The 26,862-nt window shown below is 38.6% G+C and overlaps 1 protein-coding gene across 1 annotated transcript in view; it reads right to left on the bottom strand.

The window, feature by feature from the left end:
* The window catches only part of LOC126285431 (cubilin-like), a 1,398,426-nt gene that overhangs the window by 646,048 nt on the left and 725,516 nt on the right, over positions 1–26,862 (bottom strand). Inside the window, exon 33 of the mRNA XM_049984811.1 lies at positions 16,958–17,125. Coding sequence (XP_049840768.1) covers positions 16,958–17,125 — 168 coding nt within the window. The remainder of the gene's footprint in view (positions 1–16,957; positions 17,126–26,862) is intronic.

Raw genomic sequence — 26,862 nt, 5'->3', positions numbered from 1 at the left:
AAGCATTTACACATAACTGAAAGATTGCATTGAAGGTGTACTTTGGGAGGGCTCTGAAATGTGTTAGTCTTTTTTTTTTCTTTCCTCAAATGATTAATATTTTGAATGTTTTCTTGTTGTTTCTTAACTGAAAGAAATTGGAAGATTTTATTAAGTATGGTGGAATCATGTTGACTTCAATATTTTAAAGCAATCATACATAATTTGAACCTTATTAAGTATGATGGAATCATGTTGACTTCAATATCTTAAAGCAATCATACATAATTTGAAACTTGCCTTGATGGTATATGTTGGTGGTGTCTCTTAAATGCATGTTTCTCTTAAATGGTTAAAACCTTTTTTTTAAAAAAAAGAAAAAAACGAAAAAAGAGTTGCTATTACCTGAGAGAAGAGGTAAATTTTATGGTTAACATTTCTCTTAACAATATGATATTTGTGAACCTTCCTCAAGCACTTGAGATAGGTTGTATGTAATGCTACATGTTTCTGTTTAAATTATATTTTTTAAAACTCAAGGATTTCTTTTAATTGAAAAGTCTTGGGTCTTGTTTAAATAAAGTGTGTGTACTAAAGGGTGAAAGATGTTTTCCCTGAACCTCGCCTAGCCATTCCATATTCCCTTGCCTTGTTTCTAGAACTGTTATTACATTTGATTTGGTCATCTCAGGTGGTGTATTGCTGTAAAGATTCTGCATCTGAAGAAATTGACAATGTGAAATTTAACTGGGAGAATGTATTCAGAGATAAAAATTTTAACAAGTCAGCATCACCATGAGTCCACACAAGAAAGATGTCATGAATGTATCCAAACCAAACCAGAGACTGAAGGATTATGAGTCCCAGAAAAGCCCCATTCAAATGATCTTTGGAGAGGTTGGCATAGGAAGGAACCATTCTGGTTCCAATGGTTACAATGGACATGCCCCTGATCTCTTTGTATGTGTGCCTCTCAAAATCGGATTGTTCCATGAGGTGACTTAATTTTGCCTTTAATATGGTCCAACAAGAGTCACTGTAGGCTGCCCCTGTATCTCTTTTGTTGGGCTACCAAGTTAATTCAACTTTGGCCAACTTGTGGTCAATGGTCAGTTAAAAATTTGCTCCCTGAGCATATTGATGCTAGGTCACTGCAGGAGAATTGGAGGAAGGCACATCAAAACATTCAGCTTGCCCATCAGAGGAGCTGGCTGGAGTGGCCTTGCAGTTCTAGGCGCTACAGTCTGGAACCGAGTGACCGCTATGGTCGCAGGTTCGTATCCTGCCTCGGGCAGGATCTGTTTGTATGTGAGCCCCTCAAAAGTGAGAAGTTATTGGTACATACCAAGTTAACAGACTGATGTGAGTATGTAAGCAAACTTCAGTCCAGCCAAGCTGATCTGCAGTCCTTCATTAAAACCTCAGGCCCCTGACAAGAACTAACACTTCAATTCATACAACTTCTTATACCACACAAACCAGGCACTCCCATCTTTTACCTTTCTTCCTAAGATCCAAAAACCCAATCACATAGGCCATCCCATAGTTGTTGGGCCAAAGCACCCACCAAACATATATCAGCTTTAGCTGATCAACACCTGCAACAAATAATACATAAACTTCTCTCCTATGTTAAAGACATCAACCACATTCTAGATCGTCTGAAATCTGTGCCCATTCTGCTCCCACCACACATCATAACTGTCATCACTGATGCCACCTCCTTCTATACCAACACCCAACATACACTGTCTGTTGCTGCGAACATTTCCTTAGTCAGCAGCTACCTGATTCCAAACCTGCTACATCCTTTCTGCTAAACTTAATCAAATTTATACTTACTTTATCTTTAAGGGGCAGACATATAAACAAATCAAGTGCACAATCATAGGAAAACCTATTGATGGTTCACTTGGAAGGGACTTTCCTGGGACCCATAAGCCTTCAGTTTGAAGTTTGGTTTGGATACTATGATGACATCTTTGTCATATGGACTGATGGTGGTAATGTTACTAGTAAGCGGGTGTGTTATTCATCCACCTAGGCCTGGTACTGAGGAGAGATGAATATGTTTTATGGCTAAATGCTAGCGGGCTCAGGTTTCAGACCACACTGCAGCAGTTCCAGCTTCTGGCTAGGTGATGACATGAGTTGGGCCCACATAGAAAGACTAGAAGCAAAGAATGTGGGTAAGTCACAATATGGGGAATTTTGACAACAAACAGTCATTTAGGACAACAGAAAATGCTCCACAGCAGTATGTTAGACAATCTTTAACAAAGGCTAAGTTACAGCCTCTGAATTTCCACAAGAAGTCACAGTTAAATATAAAAGCAAATCTGAATTCACCTGTGACCTCAGAAAAATGAGGCAAATCCAATGACTAAACAACATTTCAATATCTTTAAACCAACATAAGTTAATACTTCACAGTAAATGAACATCTAATCAATACACCTCTGAATTAACAATTTCAAATGCCATCAAATGGGGTGATTTAGGACAGTTTTGTTGTTATTTTGATTGTAACTTTCGTATAAATTCTAAGATTAAATTGATTGTTATGGAAGTGGTAGGGTATATGTGTAACAAATAAAATATCCCAGAACCAGAAAGGGTATGTAGATGTATATTTACCTGAGGCAGTTAAATAAAGTGTCCAAGGTCACCACATGGATTGGAATGATTTTGGACATGTTTCTTTAAATCTCTGTCCGAAGTTGCAGTATATAGAGGGCAAATTTGGATGTTTACTGCCTTCTTTAAAAAATTCTACATGCTTTTTATTTGAATTGGTGACATTTTTCAGCTTTGCCTTGGTATTGGAGAAAAATATCTTAACAGTCTCTTTGTTTAATTCTGCACAAGCTCGTTTAATATTTTCACTTAAGCGAATGGAAAGATCTTCTGACTGTCGTTTAAGGAATACATGCACCCTTCAACTCCTGGCAAATTATTATGAAATTTCTTCTCTTTTCGGCCAGATTTATCAAGGTAGCCTTTAACTAAATATCTAATATCCAATTTAGTGAAGGGAAATCCCCAACATGTAGCCCTCAAGATACCTTGCTTCAACATTTCTTCTTCTTCTTTATTTAACACTGACTGTCCTCCTTTTTTTTGTACAGAAATTTTCTGAATGCTGTTAGCTACTGAGCACATTGACAATTACGGTTACAACAACTTTCCACTTGTTTCAACAATGGAAAGTTTCCACTTTACGATAATGCACGGATTTTTAACGCTGAGACTCTTTGTCAGTCATTCACTAGGGAAACAATTGACACAAAATAAATGTTGTGGAAAGCAATAAATGCAATCTTGTGCTTAAAATAACTGGTGAACGGACATTAAAATAAGTAACTATTTTTTTCTATGCACTGGCAAATAGCAAATAAGCCTTACTGTCCAAATTCTCCCCCCGTGTCCTAAATCACCCCGTTTGATGGTGCTTCATGTTATTTTAACATATGATACCTCAAATGACAACACTGCAATGCAACTACCATTGCTTTCAGCAATGTATCAGTATCTATTTTATTTCTTGATTTATTACTTCTTTTATATTTCTTTTATAACACAAATTTTTGTCAGAACATTTTGTTTTCCACATTTATACAGCTAATGAGTACATGATGAATATCTCACATATTGTTAGACTTGCTTAGTTATTTCATGAGCAAATTTACAATTTGCCAGAAACTTTATTTAAATGTTGATTACAAGTGCTATTAAAAACTGTACTAATTTAAAAGTGGTTAATTGCATATGTTAGCAGACACCACAATTTAAAAGAGAACCAAAAGATGTCTCTGTCAAGATGGCATAAATAACTGTTTAAATAATGTATAATGACACTGTTGTAATTTATCATGACCGTATCTGCACAAGAATTCTGCCTTATTTATTTATTGACAAACCTTTATTACTAGTAATTATTGAAAATTATCTAAGTGAGACACAATGTTTATAAAATTTCATTATTCAAATATTGTTGTAATATATTATTTTAGTGCAGGGAAGTGGCCAAGATGAGTCAAATCATGTCTGTGGTGTGTAAGAACAATGTAATTTTGGTAGGGATGGCCTTCAGCCAATGGAGCAGCATACAGTAGAAAACACTTCAGAAATAAAGTGGAGACTGGCACTTTTTGGCTGAAGAGCTTAAGGGAGCGATTTCATACTTTATGCTGAAGAAGGCAGGTCTGCCTGCAGAAACATGCATGATTCAATTGTGGAAATGTTTGATTCTGGGTGATGAACAGTTGCTATCATACTTCTGAAGGGGCTTGATAATTCAAGAATTGCGAATGTGCTCCGAAGTAGGACTCTAACTTTTCCACTTGATTTGTGGAACTGAGAATAGCCAGAGTATGAGTTACTATTTTTCATATCATGTGTTTTAATCTGTGAATCATCATGTTGAACTCTGAACTATTTTGAGGAGCAGAATATTTTGTGTATAGTGGATGTATAAAAATAGTTTTCATGAGTCTTTGGTGGCTATTTAGTTTGGAAATTTGCTACCATTTTCAAAATGCTCTCAACATAACATTACTGCATTTGATAAGGGTACTTTCAGCCTATATTTTAAATGAATATTGTAGGGCCACTTCCCATTTATTTGAGATGTTGTTTCTTGGATAAAAACTATTCAACACAATTCCTTGCTGTGTACAGCAATTAAAGACTTCAGAATAGAACCATTTTTATTAAATTATTCATTTATCTTTTATTTTATATTTTGGGGTCTTTTATCAATTCGCAATTCTAGACTATCTGACGCATGGATTACAACTACAGATTATTATCTGCAGTGAGCTAGCTGCGGGGCATGAACGTAGATGTGTGCAGCTCAACTACATCGAGCTATTCTCATTAAACAGAGCCATACATAGCACAAGTACGTGAAGTATGAGTAAACACAAGTATAAATGCAACTAGTTCGTTCATATGGGATGCTGTTTAGAAGAGTATCTACTCAGTAGTAGCCATTCTTTTATCCGGGATATCAGTCTAATCCCTTTAGAATTGTCATGAAGTGGAGATTTTCCCATAAGTCCATTTCACAAGTGTACAGTGAATATCGGGAATCTGTTAAAACATCAAATCTCCCACAACACTGTGCCCGGAAAAAGATCCTGTAAGAATGGGAGAAACGATGACTGAAGGGAATCATTCAACATGATAAAAGTGTAACCCTTCCACAAATTGCTGCAGATTTCAGTTCTGGGCCATCAAAAAGTGTCAGCATGTGAACCATTCAATGAAACAAAATTGATATGGGCTTTTGCAGTCAAAGACCCACTAGTGTAACCTTGATGACTGCACGACACAAAGCTGTACACCTCACCTGAGCCCATCAACACCGACATTGGACTATTGATGACTGGAAGCATGTTCCCTGGTTGAACAAGTCTTGTTTCAAATTGTATTGAGTGGAAATATGTAAATGGTATGGAGACAACTTCATGAATCCATGGCCTCTGCATGTCAGCAGGGGTCTGTTGAAGCTGGTGGAGGCTCTTTAATGGTGTGAGGCATGTGCAGTTGGAGTGATATGGGGGATATCTAGATACAACTCTGATGATAGGTGACATGTATGTAAGCATCCTCTCTGATCACCTGCATCTGTTCATGTTCATTGTACATTCTGATGTCCATTGTGCATCCCGATGGACTTGGGGAATTCCAGTAGGACAATGTGACGCCCCACACGTCCATAATTGCTACAGAGTGGCTCCAGCAACACTCTTCTGAGCTTAAACACTTCCGCTGGTCACCAAAATCTCCAGACATGAACATTATTGAGTATATCTGGGATGCCTCACAATGGGCTGTTCAAAAGAGATCTCACGCCCCTTGTACTCCTATGGATTTATGGACAGCTCTTCAGGATTCATGGTGTCAATTCTCTTCAGCACTACTTCAGATATTAGTGGAGTCCATGACACATTGTGTTGTACCACTTCTGTGTGCTCACAGCAGCCCTAAATGATATTAGATTGGTGTTCCAGTTTCTTTTTCTCTTCAGTGCATTTCATCAATGTTTTCAACAGTATGAGTATCAAATTGTGGCAACTCTCCTAAGTTTACATTGGTAAAGGAAAATTTGAAAACAGAGTTAATGATTTCAGAGTTTGCTTTGATACCCTCAGTTTCATTTCCTGTCTCTTTTATTAGGGACAGGACACTAACATTGGTGCCACTAACATATGGCCAGAATTTCTTTGGGTTTTGTGAAGGATCACATTCTGCTATGGTTGTCATTGAAGACATCATGCATTGCTGTCTTTTTAGCAAAACTCATCTCATTCAGGATCTCTCTAACTATAACCCTAGACTTTGCTTTACATGTATTATGCAGTAATCTCTGTTTTTTTAGAAGTTTCTTTATAGTGACTATATACCATGGAGGTTTCCTCCCGTTATGAACGCTTCTACCAGGAACAAATCTATCCAGTGCATGGTCAACTATTCTTTTTAACTTGAGCCAGAGTTCCTCTACATTCTTGTGTCCTGTGCTAAAAGTTTCAAGTTCCTCATTGAGATATGACACTACTGAACATATATATCTTTCTGCTTGTTTTTGTTGTCCTTTATACTTTGGTAATCATTGTTGCCACAACCGCATCATGATCACTGATACGAGTTTTGATGTTAACATCCTCAAATAGGTCAGGCCTCACTGTTGTCATAAGATCTACTGTATTTCCACAATGAGTGGGGTTCCTAACTATCTGTTCTAGGTAGTTTTCAGAGAAGACATTTAGTAAAGTTTCACAGGATATCTTATCATGACCACCACTAACAAAACTGTAATTTTCCCAATTAATTGTTGGATGATTAAAGTTTCCACTGGTGATTCCAGTATGATTGTGGAACTTATATCCAAGTGAACTCAAGTTTCCTTTAGAGCTTTTGGGTACATCGGGAGATGAGTCTGTTAGGTGATAGAAGGATCCACTGTGGTATGAATCGGACAGTGCTCAAATGGTTTAAAAAGCTGAAATAAACAGTCACATAATATGCAAAAAACTGGTGATTTTTCAAACTGGGAAACAATCAAGAATGGGGTGGCACAAGGTTCGGTCTTGGGTCTTCTTCTGTTCTTAATATATATTAATGACTTGCCATTCTATATTCACGAAGATGCAAAGCTGGTACTTTTTACTGATGATACATGTATAGCTATCACACCCAACAGACAAGAATTAACTGGTGAAATTGTAAACGATATTTTTCAGAAAATCATTAAGTGGTTCTCTGCAAATGGGCTCTCATTAAACTTTGACAAAACACAGTATATACAGTTCCACACAGTAAATGGAATGACACCATTAATAAATATAGACTTCGATCAGAAATCAGTAGCTAAGGTAGAATATTCAAAATTTCTTGGTATATGCATTGATGAGGGGCTGAACTGGAAAAAACACACTGAGGATCTGCTGAAACATTTTGAGTTCAGCTGCTTATGATATTAGGGTCATTGCAAATTTTGGTGATATACATCTGAATAAATTAGCTTACCACACCTATTTTCATTCTCTGCTTTTGTATGGCATCATATTCTGGGTTAACTCATCATTGAGTAAAAGATTGTTCATTGCACAAAAGCATGTAATCAGAATAATTGCTGGAGCTCATCCAAGATCATCCTGCAGACACTTATTTAAAGAGCTAGACATCTTCACTGTAGCCTCACAAAATTATATATACACTCCTGGAAATGGAAAAAAGAACACATTGACACCGGTGTGTCAGACACACCATACTTGCTCTGGACACTGCGAGAGGGCTGTACAAGCAATGATCACACGCACGGCACAGCGGACACACCAGGAACCGCAGTGTTGGCCGTCGAATGGCGCTAGCTGCGCAGCATTTGTGCACCGCCGCCGTCAGTGTCAGCCAGTTTGCCGTGGCATACGGAGCTCCATCGCAGTCTTTAACACTGGTAGCATGCCGCGACACCGTGGACGTGAACCGTATGTGCAGTTGACGGACTTTGAGCGAGGGAGTATAGTGGGCATGCGGGAGGCCGGGTGGACGTACTGCCGAATTGCTCAACACGTGGGGCGTGAGGTCTCCACAGTACATCGATGTTGTCGCCAGTGGTCGGCGGAAGGTGCACGTGCCCATCGACCTGGGACCGGACCGCAGCGACGTACGGATACACGCCAAGACCGTAGGATCCTACGCAGTGCCGTAGGGGTCCGCACCGCCACTTCCCAGCAAATTAGGGACACTGTTGCTCCTGGGGTATCGGCGAGAACCATTCGCAACCGTCTCCATAAAGCTGGGCTACGGTCCCGCACACTGTTAGGCCGTCTTCCGCTCACGCCCCAACATCGTGCAGCCCGCCTCCAGTGGTGTCGCGTCAGGCGTGAATGGAGGGACGAATGGAGACGTGTCGTCTTCAGCTATGAGAGTCGCTTCTGCCTTGGTGCCAATGATGGTCGTATGCGTGTTTGGCACCGTGCAGGTGAGCGCCACAATCAGGACTGCATACGACCGAGGCACACAGGGCCAACATCCGGCATCATGGTGTGGGGAGCGATCTCCTACACTGGCCGTACACCTCTGGTGATCATCGAGGGGACACTGAATAGTGCACGATACATCCAAACCGTCATCGAACCCATCGTTCTACCATTCCTAGACCGGCAAGGGAACTTGCTGTTCCAACAGAACAATGCACGTCCGCATGTATCCCGTGCCACCCAACGTGCTCTAGAAGGTGTAAGTCAACTACCCTGGCCAGCAAGATCTCCGGATCTGTCCCCCATTGAGCATGTTTGGGACTGGATGAAGCGTCGTCTCACGCGGTCTGCACGTCCAGCACGAACGCTGGTCCAACTGAGGTGCCAGGTGGAAATGGCATGGCAAGCCGTTCCACAGGACTACATCCAGCATCTCTACGATCGTCTCCATGGGAGAATAGCAGCCTGAATTGCTGCGAAATGTGGATATACACTGTACTAGTGCCGACATTGTGCATGCTCTGTTGCCTGTGTCTATGTGCCTGTGGTTCTGTCAGTGTGATCATGTGATGTATCTGACCCCAGGAATGTGTCAATAAAGTTTCCCCTTCCTGGGACAATGAATTCACGGTGTTCTTATTTCAGTTTCCAGGAGTGTATATTCACTTATGAATTTTTATTTTCAATTTGAATGAATTCAAAACAAATAGCAGTGTACATGGCTACAACACTAGAAGAAAGGATGATCTTCACTACTCAAGGTTAAATCTAACTTTGGCTCAAAAGGGGGTAAATTATGCTGCCACAAAAGTCTTTGGTCACTTACCTAATAGCATGAAAAGTCTGACAGATAGCCATATAGCATTTAAAAAGAAATTAAAAGTATTTCTTAATGGCAACTCCTTCAACATCATTACAAAGTGTCGTATTGATGATCTATGGAACAAGTACTAATCTAATCTAATCTACTTATCATTTTGTGTTCACTCCTGATTCCAAGTCTTACCCAAAAAATCTCACTTGCAACATCAATTTCTATCTCAATGGATTTGAGTTTCTTGTCTACTGTGACAAATACACCACCTCCATTTCCCATTTGCCTATCTTTCAATATACACTTAAATTTCCCCAAAAATCTCACTGTTATCAACATCAGGTATCAACCAGATTTCTGTACCTAGTATTATGTGAGCTTCTCTGTTCTCCAGGTGTGTTTCAAACTTTGGCTATTTGTTCCAAATGCTTCAGGAGTTAACCATTAGGATTTTAATACTGTCACCTCTGGGAAGAATTTTGTTTGATCTTACACTGATAATTCTGGGTTTCCTACAGCTGTCATTATTTGGACTGGATGGAGAGTCATATAATCTAAAAAAAACCTTGTGTGCACCCCACATAGTCAGCAACCTGAGGAGCAGTCTCTGATGTGTAATGAACACTTGACCTTTTTAGTGGGATCTTACTTTTCTCAATATGGTGCAAGTTGCCTGGCTCTGTTGTGCTTGGGTCGCTCAGATGGTAGAGCACTTGCCCATGAAAGGCAAAGGTTCCGAGTTCGAGTCTTGGTCCGGCACACAGTTTTAATCTGCCTGTAAGTTTCACATCAGTGCACACTCCACTGCAGAGTGAATATCTCATTCCAGTGTTACAAGATGTTCATGGTTCCTGGCTCACATTTGTTCTTAATTTACATTAATGTATCCTGCATTATCATTTATTCACAGTAACTATTCCTTTCCTCACTTACTTTTAATTTTCTATATCTTTCATTTTCTGACCTCTCCTTTCACCACCACCCCCTCCCCCCCCCCCCCCCCTCCCCCCGACCCCACTCCACCACAACCTCCATTTACCTTTACCACACACACACAGTGCACACAGCTTTCTGCTCTTTTTTACTCATGCATGATATTTTCACAGTAATCTCAATCTTGCATATTACCCTATCATTCACATTTAAGCTCTGAGGTTTTCTAATCTCATCCGGCGCAGTAAAACTATCTAAAGCAATTTCTGTTCTCAAAAAGGTAATGATAAAGACAGAAAAACTATGTGAAGTGTGATGAAAAAGTAATAGATTTATTTTTAATTTTGCCGACTTTATTAACTAGATTTTTATTTTTTTTGAAATTCTCTTGTTGGTACACATGGTCCTACTGGTTCTTTGCATTTTCATCTTTTTTTGAACATTTAGTATATTGTTGACCAATAAAAAGGTTATATTTGTTTTTTGTGCTCAGCGAATTCTTACTTTCAAGGAAAATGGATTGAAGAATTTGCATTAAATTTTGCTTAAAAAATGGAATAAAGTCAGCACTGCATTCGAAATGTTGACTGTGGATCTTGGTGAATCTACTATAAGTAAGACAAGAGTTTACAAGCAGTATTGACATTCTAAGAAGGGCAAGAAAATATTGAAGGCAACTACAGTCCGGGGCATCCTGGCACATCAATTACTGATGACAATGTATAAGACACAAATGGTTCTGAAAAATCATATTCACTGAGGTTGCTGATAATGATGGCATATACTTTGGCTCATTCCAAGCAATTTTTATGGATGTTTTGGGTATGAAATATGTAGCAGCAAAGTTTGTTCTGAAATTGTCGAACTTCTATCGGACATGACTTCACATAGACATCGCCCAGGAATTACTGAATGAAGCTGTCAATTATCCAGAACTTCTAAAGGAAGTTATAACAGGTAGCAAAACATGGGTACATGGGTATGAGATTGAAACCAAGGCCCAATCATCCCAATGGAAACCGTCTGATGAGCCAAGATTGAAAAAAATTCAACAAGTTTGATCACATGGGAAGGTTCTTCTCATTGTTTTCTTGCGTTACAATAGGATAGTGCATTAGTATTTCCTGCCTTATGGCCACACTGTTAAAAAGGAAGTTATGTGCCAATTTCAGGAAGCAATCTGAAGAAAGCAACCAGAACTGTGGAAAAAATATTTCTGGAAACTGTATCATGATAATGTGCCCACTAGCAATGCTTGTTCAGATTTTTTTTTTTTTTTTTTTTGGGGGGGGGGGGGGGGGGGGCGTTAAAATGAAACCATTATGTTGTCAATTCCTAAGGCTGAAGTGAACCCTGAAAGGACAGCACTTTTCAATGATTGTTGAGATAAAAACTGAATCACTAAAGAAGCTGAACACCATAATATAAACTGAGTTCCAAGAATGCTTCCAAGGCTGGAAAAAGTGCTTGCACAAGAGTATTATATGTGAGATGGTTTAATTTGAAGGATTCAAAGTTGATGTTGATGGATGAGTAAAGGTTTATAAGAAAAACAAAAATTTCCATTACTTTTTGATCTCACCTTGTAGGCCTTCCACAACTGTGTATTGCTTCTCTAAAGTATTTGAAAAACATTATGTACTCAAAACTGATGGGCTTCATAGGCAAAAAGGTTTGCTGGGTTTATAAGCTACAGGAATGGTGGTATATGATTGGATTAATATGATACCAGATCTGTTAGATACAAACCAGCCTGCAACAGGCACAGTTCTAAATCTATCAAAGGCTGTTGACACAATGGACCACAAAATGTTGCTGCAAAAATGTTAACCGTATGGTATCAGAGAACTTGCAAGCAATACTGAACAACTAAACAACTGGACTGCTGTTAACAGATCAGTGATCAAGCCAATTTCCTTGAACTTTCACACAACAATGACTGCAAACCCCTCTCAACCACTTGTAATGGTAAATGACCACCCAGCAGTTACTAATGCAGTCTTCAAATTCCTGGATCTGTGGGTACAAGATAAACTGAAATGCAATAAACATACTGAGAAGGTAAGTGCCAGAATAAGTATTGGCTTATATGCACTGTGTGTGATGAAGTCATGTGCCATCCAGAAAATAATAACTAGTGCATGCTATGTGTACATACAGGCCCACCTAAAATATGTTGCGATATTCTGGGGAAATTCTTCAGCTGCATTCAGCATTTTCAAAATCCAGAAGAGAGCCATGAGTATCATTAATGGAAACAAAACTGAAGATCCTGGAAACCTATCATCAGGAAGCTGGAGATCCTAATACTGTCTTGCCTATACATTCTTGAGACAGTAATTAAAAAAAAAATGCACAGTGCCAGAATACCAAATATATACAGATACTCTCTCTCTCTCTGTGGAGTGACAAGAGTCATGGGATAGTGATATGCACTATACAGATGGCAGTAGTATCGCACATTGCATACAAAAGGTATAAAAGGGCAGTGCATTTCTGTCATTTGTACTCTGATGATTCACATGAAAAGGTTTCTGCCATGATTATGGCTCCACAATATGAATTAAGACTTTGAACATGGAATGGTAGTTCAAACTAGACACACAGGATATTCTGTTTCAGAAATAGTTTGGGAATTCAATATTCTGAGATCAACAGTGTCAAGAGTGTGCTGAGAAAATTCCAAATTTCAGGCATTAACTCTCATCACAGACAATGCAGTGGCTGGTAGCCTTCACTTAATGATTGAGAGTAGCAGTGTTTGTGTAGAGTTGTCAGTGCTAACAGGCAAACAGCACGGCATGAATCAACTGCAAAACTCAATGTGGGACATGCAATGAACATGTCCTTTAAGGTCATATAGTGAAATTTGTTGTTAATGAGTTATGGAAGCAGACGACCAATGCGAGTGCCTTTTCTAACAGCATGATGCAACCTGCAGAGCCTCTCCTGGGTTCATGATCATATCTGTTGCCTCATAGCCAACTGGTGCTCAGATGAGCCCAATTTTCATTTGCTAAGAGCTGATGGTAGAGTTCAAGAGTGGCAAAGACCCATGAAGCCATGGATCCAAGCCGGCAACAGGGAACTGTACAAGCTGGTGGTGGCTCCATAATGGTCTGGGCTGCATTGACAAGGAATGGAATGGATTCTCTGGTCCAACTGAATGGATCATTGATTGGAAATTGTTATGTTCAGCTACGTGGGGACCTTTTGCAGACATTCATGGACTTCATGTTCCCAAAGGACAATGGCATGTCACAAGGCCACAATTGCTCACAAATGGTTTGAAGACCATTCTGGACAGTTTAAGTAAGTGATTTGTCCACCTAGATTGCCAGCATGAATCTAATCAAATATTTATTGGATAGAATCAAGAGGTCATTTCATGCACAAGTCTGCACCAGCAACACTTTCCCAATTATGGACAGCTATAGATGCAGCATGGCTCAATATTTCTGTAGGGGACTTCCAATGACTTGTTGAGTAAATGCCACATTTAGTAGCTGCACTACATTAAAGCAAAAGTGTGTGTGTGTGTGTGTGTATGTGTGTTTGTTTACATATAATACATAAACACAGGACTAGAATAAACTGAAATCTGCTTGTGTTATGTGCAAACACTCTACATTGTAAAAAGGGAGCATTACACATGGGTCACCAACTGTTCAACAAACTTCCCATATGTATTAAGTCTATTAAACATTCAGTACAATTTAAAAAAAAGCTGTGAAGTCCTTATTAACTTAGTAAATCTGTTGCAATGTATTATAATACCACAATGTACTCATAACATTGTTAACAAATTTTATCCAATATTTGTAACACACAATGTACTATCCAATCACATGGATTAAATAAAAAAACAGGTAGCAAGATTTAATGCTAACAATGTGAAAGAAATACATGGGTCTGACCCTCCAAGTGGCCAGGGTCTATATTACAGGTGTAACAGATGTAACTCCACCAGGAGCACCATTCTATCCTCCCTCTTTACACATTCAATAGCTTCCATTGCAGAAAAATTTTCCTTGCCTGGAAACTTTAACCTGTTTTCACAGGAGTGTCTGGGATGTAGCAATATGCAAGTGGCTTTAGAAAAAGTTATCTAACATTAAATGCATACCATGAAGTAAAACTTACTTGATTACTTGAACAATGGAAAATCCAGGATGGACAGTAACAGTATTATGAGAAGTAAACCTGTTACTCATCATACAGTGCTGAGTTGCAGATAGGCACACCAAGAAGACTCTCACAACTGTGGCAAGTAGCAGCTTTCCTTCTCATAACATTGTACTTGATTAATTGAACAGTTTGAGATCGGGCTAGAGGTACAACTGGTTTTCCAGTCCTGTTTGTCATTAGTTCACAAGTACAAATGAACTGAAGCAATGTACAAACAAATCACATTTAAGACAATTCATGATTGTGGCTTACTTACTTAATTAAAAATTACATTACAAAAATGGCTATTTGATATAAATGTTTAGTACTGTTATGTTAGTCACTTAACAGGAATTAACTGCTCCGGGTTCTAGTTTGTTTAAGTTAAATCAATGACCTGGAGGACAAATTTTATTTATTTTTTATGTAATGAAGTTGTGGTGACATCATTCATTTTGGGGAGGGGAGATGTGGTGTAACATACGATGTTTCTCTCAGAGGAAGTACTTCCTAATATATTCTAGAAAGTTGCAATCATATCAGAGTTTCCAGGTTCCAGCACAACAACAACTACAGTGGAGAAGAAATCCAAACTTATTTAATCTATAAGGTTTAGCTGCACATTTAACCAAGAAGCAGCAGTTTAGAGTTGAAGAATAACAGCATTCTCATATGTCACCAATACACATTTCTTAAATACTAATAGGAACACCACAGAGATTACCTTAATTTCTGAAATTTGATCCCAATGAGGAATTACATGTTTAGTTCTATCTGTGAAGACATCTTGAAACTATTCACAAATGATTAGATCATGTGGTTTGACAGAATTCTGGTTACATGGCTCCAATTTCAGTTACAATATTGATCAACCAACTGAAACAGTTGCAGAGTTGTGAACATTACACACTGGATGTATCGAGTACTACAGTTTGATAGGAATTCATCCAGATATTGTAGTGTTTTTTACATGTTCAACATGGCATTCCATGAACATGTGAATGTAAAAGTACAACATCCTCAAACAAATATTATGCTGAATATTGAATCAAAGGTACATTCCTCAGCGAAGTAAACTCTTTTCAGTACAAAAAAGGCTCTGTCACTACTCATTCATATTGGCTTTACTTTGCATTGACGAGCATTATATAAGTGAATTGTTCTGGTAGTACCAATAAAATCTACTATTACAATTTGGGGAATTGACTTCAAAAGGACTGTATTGAAACTGAATCCTGTATGCAACAACTTGGATTCAATCACTACTGTGTTTAGTTTGTTTCACATTTTCTTCCACATTTCTAAATGATTTAGACAATGGTATGGTCAGTACCTTTCCCAGTCTTTCCTACCAGATATAAATGTATACAGCTGAACTTGATACACTGAAGTCATCATTAAAGGTTTGCACAAAGCACAAAGAGATTATGGCAACCTAACTTTATAGGCATGTGGCACATAATGTGTGATAAAACGAATGGTGAATCAAGAGAATCATGTGAATTTCATAATCCAACAGGCAGATATAATCAGAAAGAAAGGAAGGCTGCTACCACCAGGAATGAAGAGACCTTTATCAACTGATCACAGCTGTTTACACAGTTGGTAAGTTATTTCATTTAATAGTGTAGCAAATGATTAATTCGCACAACTTCTACAGATCAAATGGAGTTGTAGATAACACCAATGATTTTAAGAAAGTCAATAATATGTTCTGACATTTGGAGGTTGGGTAAAATATAAAAGTGTACAGGAGATGCAGACTGACATGATATGGGTAAAAGTGAAGGACTTAATGACACATTAAAGTTTAAGAAAAGCAAGAAGGTTTGACTTGGGACATAAATGTTATTCTACATGTAGCCATATTAACTAGACACAGACATAAAAAAATACCAATAACAAGATGGCCAATATCATGCCTTTTGCATAAGAAACTGGTATAAAACTCTCAACTATGTAACTGAGGAAGACAGCAAGAACTTTACTGGAAATGCAGATATGCACTGAAGAAGTCCACTCTATAGCTGACCATCACTTGTTGCTAAAAATTTCTTCTACTAATGGTCAACTGAAAAACAAAACCACAGCCATCTTCCTACTCACTGTTCTCAATTTCTTGGTTAACAGCAATTATTACGCTAGCATTACTTAGTTCATAGAGGAATTTCTTAAGAGTCCAGAAGACATAATTTGGTCTAAAACAAAGACTAAATGTTCACCTTCTTAACTCTAGATGATGCTCAAATTCAAAATGTCTCTGAATAGAAGGAAATTGGTTGGTTAATGATAGCATGTATGATTTAAATCCCGTAAGCATACTTCATGACATATTGTGAGAAGTCATGAGTGACACATATTACAAACTATGAAGCTAATAGTTGACAACTTGATCCTTCATAATTTTTACATGTGAGGTCAGGAAAATGTTAATTTTTACAATTCTCCATTGAAAGCAGCCAGTTTCCCATATTTCTTTGTGTTAACATTTATACAAAATATATATGTCACGGCTAGTAAGTAACTGTTTTTTCCACTGTGATTGATCTTATGTTTTCTGTTCTATTATTATACTCACCACAGTATAATTTGCCAGGAAGCCCTTTGAAGAGTGTAATCCATCACTCTTGAATCTTATCATCATGCTGTTGGAGGTAGAAAGGTACCATGCTGGTTGTGGCATGCTAGAGCCACACAATTTTGCCAACCTTTGCGTCTTGTTATCTGCTGATGAACCATCATAAATCTGGTAAAAATTAATAATTGTGATTAGGGTTTTTATAATTAAAATATTCATTTAGTGAATATAGAGAAATTAGGCTTTCATATATACCGATAAGCCAAAACATTATGACCACTGCCCAGTGTGATGTTGGATACTACCCGGTGGTGTTGTGAGCACATGATGTGGTAGCAACAGTAAGTAAGCAGAGCAGGCACACATGAGGAATCATTCTATTGAAGATATGATTTGAAAATGGGGAAATCTATTAACATGAACAACTTCGCAAAGGGCAGATTATGATTATGCATAGGCTGTGAACAAGTATCTCAAAAATGGTGAAGCTGGTTGAATGTACATGTGCTACTGTCATGAGCATGTACGGAAAGGGATAGAAGGACAGTGAACCTACCGCAAGGCACTAAATGGTTGGATGACCACAACTATTCATAGAACATGGGGTTCAGAGGCTTGGCTGCTCTGTAAAGTATGACTGATGGTGACATGTGGCATCTGTTGAAAGAGCACAGTGCTGGAGCACACACACGTGTTTCAGAGAACACTGTTCACTGCACAAGAGCTATTCAGAAGGTAGGGATCATTTTTGCATTTAAAAAAAACTAAGTACAAGAAATACATTTTATCGGATATATCTGAAAGAGTGACTGACTTACTACTTTTCCACATAGTCACCAAACACACTGAGGCACTTATCACAGCGGTGGAAAGATTTTAAATACCTTCATCATAAAATTCTGCCAACTGAGACTTCAGCCAGTGAGTCACGCTTGCCTGGAGTTCCATATTGTCACCAATGTTCAGGGCTGTTGGGCAGATGAGGGAAAATTTCCCATTCGAATGGATTAAGGAGTTCTTTAGTGCAGTTTGCCATGTGAGGTTGGGTATTGTCATGCAAAAACAAAATTTTGGATGTCAGCTTTCATCGGTGTATGTTTTGAACTGCTCTTCTAAGGCTGTGCAAAGTTTGACAGTAATGGGCAGAATTTGTGGTTGCTCCACATTCACGAAAATCAATAAGAAGCACACCTTGCCTACCACAAAACACTGTCACCATCAACTCCCTTGCTTATAAGGTTTGCAAAAATTTCTTGGTTTTCGGGAGGACCTTGTGTGCCCCCATTCCATGGACTGTAATATTGTCTTGCAATTGACATGTTTCACCCAAGTCTCATGACCGGTTACGATTCAATCACTAATGTATCACCATGTTTGTGCTAGGCCTCCAGAAATGTCAATGTTGCCCCATTAGCTGTTCTTTACAGTGCTCTGTAAGCATTTTTGGTACTTGTGCAAAAAATTTGTGGTAGCCCAGCTTTTGAGTGACAATTTAAAACAACAAAGTCCATGAAATTTGTGGAGAAGAAAGCAAAAGCTCCAATATTGTGAAGCGACAGTTTTCATGAATCATTTCATCCACTTTAGTGACAAGATTGTCAGTCACAATGCTCAGGGATCCACTCATCTCTTCATCATGAACATTGGTTTGGCCATTTTCAAACTGAATGTACTGAATGCACCATTTCCAGGTGGAACTTTCACTCATTACGTTGTTGCCATACACTTTGCACAGTTTCTATAGGTTTTAGTTTTCTGCCAACAAAAACTGTATCACAGACCACACTTCACAACTGACAGGATTTTCAATTGCAGCACACATTTCAAATTCAAATGTTGAAAAAACTAGACGTGCAGAGATGTTCCCACTGTCATGGATGGATGCCAACTGAGATACTGAGCATGCACATACCAAAAAATATGCAATCAGCATGCACCTAGCGACAACTGATGGAAACATTCCCTACTTTCTGAATAGCCTCGTACACTGTTGAGCATGGAGCTCTGCAGCAGATGACCCTTACGTTTTCACAAGTTCACACATTGACATCATCAATTATGACTACAGTATCCATGAGACCATCAGGATTCGATTGTCAATCAATGGAAAAAATGTCAGCTCTTCAGGTGAATCATATTTTTGCTACATTATGTTGATGGTCATCTCCACAAATGCCATCATCAACATGAACAGTGACTCAAAACATGCAGTGTGCCATGAGTGCAGTGTGGTGGGAGCAGTATTATCCTATGGGAGACATTCTCCTGCACTTGCATGGGACCTGTGGTAATAATTGAAGACAGGCTGAAAGCTGCAAACCACCTGCATCCCCCTTCATGTCTGATGTATTCCCTGATGGTGATATAATTTTTCTGCACTATAACTGCCCATGTCTCGGAGCCAGAAACAAGCTACAGTGTTTTGAGGAGCATTTTAGTGAACTGATGTTGATGTTTCAATGACCAAATTTGCCTAATGTAAATGCTATGGAACCCATCTGGCTCGCTAAAGGGCACCATCACTGCATACGCAACTCAGTGGATCTTTATTTACATGAATTACATGACCTATGCATAGACGTCTAAAGCCACATACCTTCACAAACCTACTAACAAACTGTCAGATTCCTGATACACATAATCAGTGATATATTTCATTCCATAGTTGGGCAAACAAGTGGTCATAATATTTTGGCTTATCAGTGCATTTCATCACAGTGCAAAGTAGCTCAAAGGAAAGAACAGTACAGTAAAAAGTACTCTTTCCAAAACTTGATCACTGAAGTGAGGACATAGTGATATTTTTATACCCAAGCATATGTTGTAAATTGAAGGAGTGACTATTCATGTCAAAGACAATTCTTTTAGACACACTAATGTTTCAGACGAATGAAATGAATAACTTCTATGGTAGTGTGCACCAAAGTTCGAATTTTCTGATAATTAATTTTTAGTCGTGGTTATTTACAGATTTTTCTGCTGTACTTCCGGATCTATCTCAGCAAATATATAAATTTGTTCATGTGAAATTATAAGAAAATATCACTATAGTATAAGGGGATTTAAATATCGATCTTCTGAGATGTTTAAAAGAGAAGAAGTATGACATGTTTTTGTCATTTGAAATATTCAATTGTGAATTTCCACAGTAAGAATTACAAGGATGAAAAGGTAGTGTAAGAAATAAAATTTTAATTAATATCACATTAGTAGGTAAGCTCAATGAAACAGGTTTACTGATGGGTTATGTGATCACAAGACATCAATCATACCATCAGCATATGTTAAAAGAGGAATAACCAGCATACAAGTCACAAACTTTTCTGCAATAGAATTGTCATACAATCAATTATTACTTCTTACAGGGGAGGAAAAGGAAGGGGATGGGATAATATAACAACAGTTCAGATCATTTAACTCATGTGTTAGAAAATACATACGATGAATGACATTAGAAGTAAGGGAGATTTGGGGTATGATTACCAACAATCTATGCACAAATAGGACAGACATTAAAGAAGTCTTATATGGATAACTAGTGAAATTATGTGTAAATCTGCCCAAAACATTACAATTATAGTGATGGGAGACAGAGTACAAGGAGAGCACTAAAATTTGAAAGAGAAACACTATTTGCATCCAGAGAACAAGAACAGAACTGCATTGTTAGCCACAACAGGCAGAAGATGTTCTTTGTTCGTGCTGCACATTTAGTGATTTTGATCAAGATAATCTTATGCTGCAGTGTTCTCAATCATCATTCCAGTGTAGAAGTATGCACAGAATCAGCTAAGAGAAAAATCTGTCAATAGGCACCATTATTTATATACAGAAGCCGAGTCAGGAATTTTCCGTTGCGCAATAGTGCTTGTACAAGACTGTGTACTGATTTAAGGTTCTAGATCCGCAATTTTACTGTTCACATTGAATCTGGATAATCTTTCATTGATTGTAGCAATGTCCATTTGTATTGTGATATATTGTGAAATTTCAAGCTTTTGCAAGTGCCACGATAAATTAGTAGTGGTGCTGTTATCATCAATCGTAGCTTAAACTAAATTGTTCTGTTTTAAAAATTTTAAGAACAGTAGGTATATCCTCATTCAAAACAATTTTTCCCTAATTTCACTGTACAGTTTGTGAGAAATAGGTTAGTTTGGGAATTTTCAGATGCTTAAAAAATAATATTTTTGTTAAGTTACTCATATGAGTGTTTTGGGTTTGTGATTTATTTTGCAGAAAATCAGCATTTATGGTTCAGAGTTCAGTGAAAGAAAATATCATCCATGAATTTCATTCTACTTCAATGCAAAATAAATGTGCATTTTTGAGCATTTTTGGAAGCTACAATGGCCCTCTACCTAATCTATGAGCAATTTGTGACAAATTGGTATGTCTGGTTTAGTTACTGTAGTAGAATCTCTAACTAACATACTGTGTTACATCTAGTTGTCTTTTGTAGAAGAGTAGCCATACGTATAATCTGTGTTAACTGTAAATTAACTCTGTTTTCAATTTTGCTAAAAACTATAACTAACATCAAAATGTTTTACAAAACCAATAACTTTTACCACACTTTTTTGTGTTGCTTAGTAGAAATCTTGTTCTGTGTATCTGCTTCAATTCTTATAGGGAGTTAACAACTTTCTAGCTCAACAGATTAAAAGATAATCAGCAGGCTTAATTTAAAGTTATTTTTCATTGCCTTGTAATACATTGCACCAGCCAAAATGCAGCCCCACTGTGAATGCTGTTCCCAAACATGGGATGAGTTGGTTGACATTTGTAAGCAGCTAGAAATCACGCTGACTACTCTCAAATGTTTGGCAGCTGCTGCAAATCAGTTGTGTTGGAGAGCTCCTGAGACTCAGGTACCAAAGATACCGGTACATCAAGTAATATCCGCTCCTGTGGATCCTGTCTCCTCTGCAGGAAGTACAGGATCTGTCATTACCCATGCACTTCACTGTGAGTGTGCATGTCAATGGTAGATCTAGGCATCCTGTACAGGGTAAAGGGGGAACTCAGAGGACTCATAGTGTTGTACCAATCTACCTAACCAACTAATCTGAGGTGCTTTCTTTATCTGAAACTGAGGTAGTGGGACTTGCTTCACTTGCACGAAACATCATCTGTCCAGTGTCAGGAGGAGGCAAACACAAATGGGTAGGGATCTACTAAGCATTGGCATGTGGCAAATGATGATACTCCTTAGAGAAATAGAAACAAGTGATGGGAGAGGACACCAAGTGCACTCTGCATGTATGCATGGGACCCTCATTGAACATGCTGAAGAGGTTATTCTGGCAGCAATTTAGGAAACAGGGAGGAACAACTACAGATTTTAGTGCATGTTGCAACAAATGATGCCTGTTGTCTGGGTTCAGAGGTTACTATTGAGTCTTCCAGTGACTGGCAGAGAAGGTTCACAATTTGCAGCATTGTCTGTAAAACTGATGATGGCAATTTGGTTCTGAGCCGAGTGAAGGGACTAAACCAGAGACTGAAGGTTCTTTGACAAGCTAGGCTGTGACTTCCTGTACTTGTGCCATAGGATTGAGAACTGTAGGATCCCACTAAAAAGGACAAGTGTGCACTACATCAGAGGCTGCTACTCAAGTAACTGACTATGTGGAGCTTATGTGCCTCTCCATCCAATCCAGATAACAACAGCTGTAGGAAGCCAGAAGTATCACACCTGGAAAACAGTGAAGGTCACATTACACTAGGTACAGAAAAGTGGTTGATACCAGATATTGATAATGGTGCAATTTTTGGGGAAAATTTAAGTGCATATCAAAGGAATAGGCAAATGGGAAATGGAGGTGGTGTATTTGTCGCAGTAGACAAGAAACTCAAATCCACTGAGATAGAAATTGATGTTGCACGTGAGATTGTTTGGGCAAGACTTTCAATCAGGTGTGAGCACAAAATGGTAAGTGGACCTACCAGACTCATCTCCCAATGTAACCATAAGGTTTAGAGGAAACTTCAGTTCACTTGGACATAAGTTCCATGATCATACTGTAATCAACAGTGGAGAAATTAATCATCCAACAATTAATTGGGAAAATTACAGTTTTGTTAATGATGGGCATGATAAGACATCCTGTGAAACTTAACTAAATACCATCTCTGAAAACTACCTAGAACAGATAGTTAGGAACCCCATTCATAGTGGAAATATATTGGATCCACAGGTAACAATGAGGCCTGACCTCTTTAGGATGTCCACACCATAACTTGTATCAGTGACCATCATGCGGTTATGGCAACAATGATTATCAAAGTACAGAGGACAAGTAAACAAAGCAGAAAGATATATATTTTCAGTAAACTACATAACAAAATCGGTGGTGTCATATCTCAATGAGGAACTTGAAACTTTCAGCACAGGACAGGAGCACGTAGAGGAACTATGCCCCAAGTTTGAAAGAATTCTTGACCAGGCACTGGATGGATATGTACTCAGTAGAACAGCTCACAATGGGAGTAAACCTCCATGATATATAGTCACTGTAAACAAACTTCTAAAGAAACAGAGATAACTGCATAATAGATGTAAAGCAAAGTGAAGGGTTATAGTTAGAGACATGCTGAATGAGATGAGTTTTGCTGCAAAGCAGCAATGCATGGTGCGTTCAATGACCACCATAGCAGCATATTATCAAGTGATACTTCGCAAAACCCAAAGAAATTCTGGTCATATGTAAAGCCTGTTAGTGCCACCATTGTTAGTGTCCAGTCCATAATGAAGGAGAAAGGAACTAAAATTGAGGGTATCAATGCAGAAGCTGAATTGCTTAACTCTGTTTTCAAATGTTCCTTTACAAAGGGAAATGCAGAATAACTGCCCCAATTTAATCCTCGTACCAATGGAAAAATGATTAAGTATTAGTGCCTGTGGTGTTGAGAAACAGCTGAAATCTTTAAAGTTCCAGGATCCTATGGAATCCCTGTCAGATTCTATACTGAATATGTGGCTGAGTTGGCTGCTTTTGTAACTGTAATCTACAGTGGATCTCTCTCTCTCTCTCTCTCTCTCTCTCTCTCTCTCTCTCTCTCAAAAAAAAAAAAAAAAAAAAAAAAAAAAAAAAAAAAAAAAAAAAAAAAAAAACCAATATCTCTGGGGAAAAGGCACAGGCCACACCCATCTACAAGAAGGGTAGTAGAAGTGATCCACAGTGCTACCATCTAATATCTTTGATATTTATTTGTTGTAGAATATTAGAACATATTCTGAACTCAAACATAATCAGATATCTTGAATAGAATGACCTTCTCAATACAAACCAGCATGGATTTATAAAGCATCGATCGTATGAAATCCATCTTCCATTTTTCTCCATGACACAATGAAAGCTTTTGATCAAGGCAACCAGGTAGATGAAGTATTACTTGATTTCCAAAAGTGCTGCACCAATGCTTATCATCAAAAATTTGATCATATGGGGCAGCAAATGAAATTTGTGAATGGATTGAGGGTGCTTTGATAAGGAGCACACAGCGTGTTATATTGGATGGAGAGTCATCATCAGATGTAGAAGTAACTTTCACTGCCCCACCACTGTAGCATGTTGGGATCCTTGTTGTTCAAATTGTATATTCATGACCTTGCAGACAATATTAATAGTAAAATCAGGCTTTCTGCAGATCATGCAGTTATCTATAATGAAATTCTATCTGAAAGAAGCTGCATAAATATTCAGCCAGATATTGATAAGATTTGAATGTGGTGAACAGATTGGCAAATTGCTCTAAATGTTCAGAAATGTAAAATTGTGCACTTCACAAAACGAAAAAAATTTAGTATGAAATGACTATAACATCAATGAAATGCTGTTGGAATCAGCCAACTCATACAAATATGTGGATGTAATACTTTGTAGGGCTGTGAGATGAAAAGATCACATAGGTTCACTCATGGGTAAAGCAGGTGATAGACTTCAGTTTATTGGTAAAATACTGGGGAAGGGGAATCAGTCTACAAAGAATACTGCTTACAAATCACTCATGTGACTGGTTCTAGAATATTGGTTCAAATGGCTCTGAGCACTAAGGGACTTAACATCTGAAGTCATCAGTCCCCTAGAACTTAGAACTACTTAAACCCAACTATCCTAAGGACATCACACACATCCATGCCCAAGGCACGATTCAAACCTGCGACCATGGCAGTCGCGCGGTTCTGGACTGAAGCGCCTAGAACCGCTTGGCCAAAACGGTCGGCCTCTAGAATATTGCTCAAGATAGAACAACAGGGTATATTGAATGTATACAGAGAACAGCAGCATGAATGGTAACAGGTTTGTTTAACCCATGGGAGTCTGTCACAGATATACTGAAGAAACTGAACTGGAAGACTCTTGGTGATAGATGGAAACTATTGGGGAAAGTAGATTATAACGTTTCAAGAACCATCTTTAAATGTTTACTCTAGGAGTACACTGAAACTCCCTATTTATCACTCACATATGAATTGTCACAATAAGATTAGAATAATTACTGTATGCACAGAGGCATTAGAAAAGTCATTCTCCCTGCAATCTATATGTGAATGGAAGAGGGAGAATCCCTTAAACTGATAGAATCAGACATATGCTCTACCATGCACCTCATGGTAGTTTGCAGAATACAGATGTAGATGTAGATGATTTAGTTTACTATAAGAATTAACAAGATAGTGAAAGCATTTAGGAACTTGAAAATTGTCAGACAGGACTGCAGTAAACCACAGACATGATTTTTTTAATTAGTGGTTTGGTATCCATCAACATCAAATCTACTAACTACCAATAGCACCTCCACTTTGGTATCTGGCACCCACAACACACCAAGAAATACCTTCTACACAGCAAACTATTTATGGTCTTCACAACTGTACCGACAAGCAGTTTCTATTCAGATAACCCAAAGGTCCAACCATCCCCCACTTACTCACTGTCTGGCCAGGAAGGACCACCACTTGCATGACTACATTTCACCCAGAACTGAACCAAATGAAACCCCATTCTCTGTCAAGACTTGAGTTACCTCTCTTCATGCCCTACAATGAAAAATATCCTTCCCAGTCCTTCCACAATGGTATTTAGTTGCCCACTCAACATAATTAATATCCCTGTCTCTCCATATTCCACCCCTGCTTCCAACCCCGTGCCTCATGCCTCGCATCCCTGCAATAGATCTAGTTGCAAAACGTGTCCCATACATCCTCCCATTACCACCTACTCCAGTCCTGTCAAAGGAATCTCCTACCCCACCAAAGACAGGTCCACCTGTAAAAGCAACCATGTGATCTACCATACTAACTGCAACCATTTTACTATTCCTAAGTGACCATGGTAACCAACAAGCTGTCAGACCACATGAATGGCCTCTGCACATTGTGGCCAGCAACTAGACAACCCAACTTCTTCACATGCTGCTCAACAAGATGTGCTTGACTTTAATGAGTGCTTCATAGAATGTGACACCTTTCCTGTCAGCTTTTCTGAATTGTGCAGGCAGACTATATTCCCATAACATAGCCTTACTTTCCAAAACCACCCTGTCACAAACTTGGCAACACCCTCCAACTGCCAATGCTAAAAATCTAGTACTACATACACCTTCTATGTCACCAACACACCTGCATAGTCTTTTCCCATTATCTACTTATTTCCTCTCCCCTTTGTTTCTACCTCTCCCCATCTAATTCCCCCCATCCCCTCCAGCACAGTATCCCAATACTGCACCTAACAGCTGTATCCTGTCTCCACAACATCCCTGCATGCCCCCAAGACAACATTGTCCTCCCTCCCTGCCCATGCATCTTTGGAAACCCCACTACCTTCTACCGAAAAGACTTCTGCTTACTGCTTACTGCATGCCCCCAAGACAACATTGTCCTCCCTCCCTGTCCATGC

The sequence above is a fragment of the Schistocerca gregaria genome, chromosome 8 (genome assembly GCF_023897955.1).
Source record: "Schistocerca gregaria isolate iqSchGreg1 chromosome 8, iqSchGreg1.2, whole genome shotgun sequence".
NCBI classification, from domain to species: Eukaryota; Metazoa; Arthropoda; class Insecta; order Orthoptera; family Acrididae; genus Schistocerca; species Schistocerca gregaria.
Note: the sequence above shows the minus strand (reverse complement) of the source record. Positions and strands in the feature narration are given on the sequence as shown.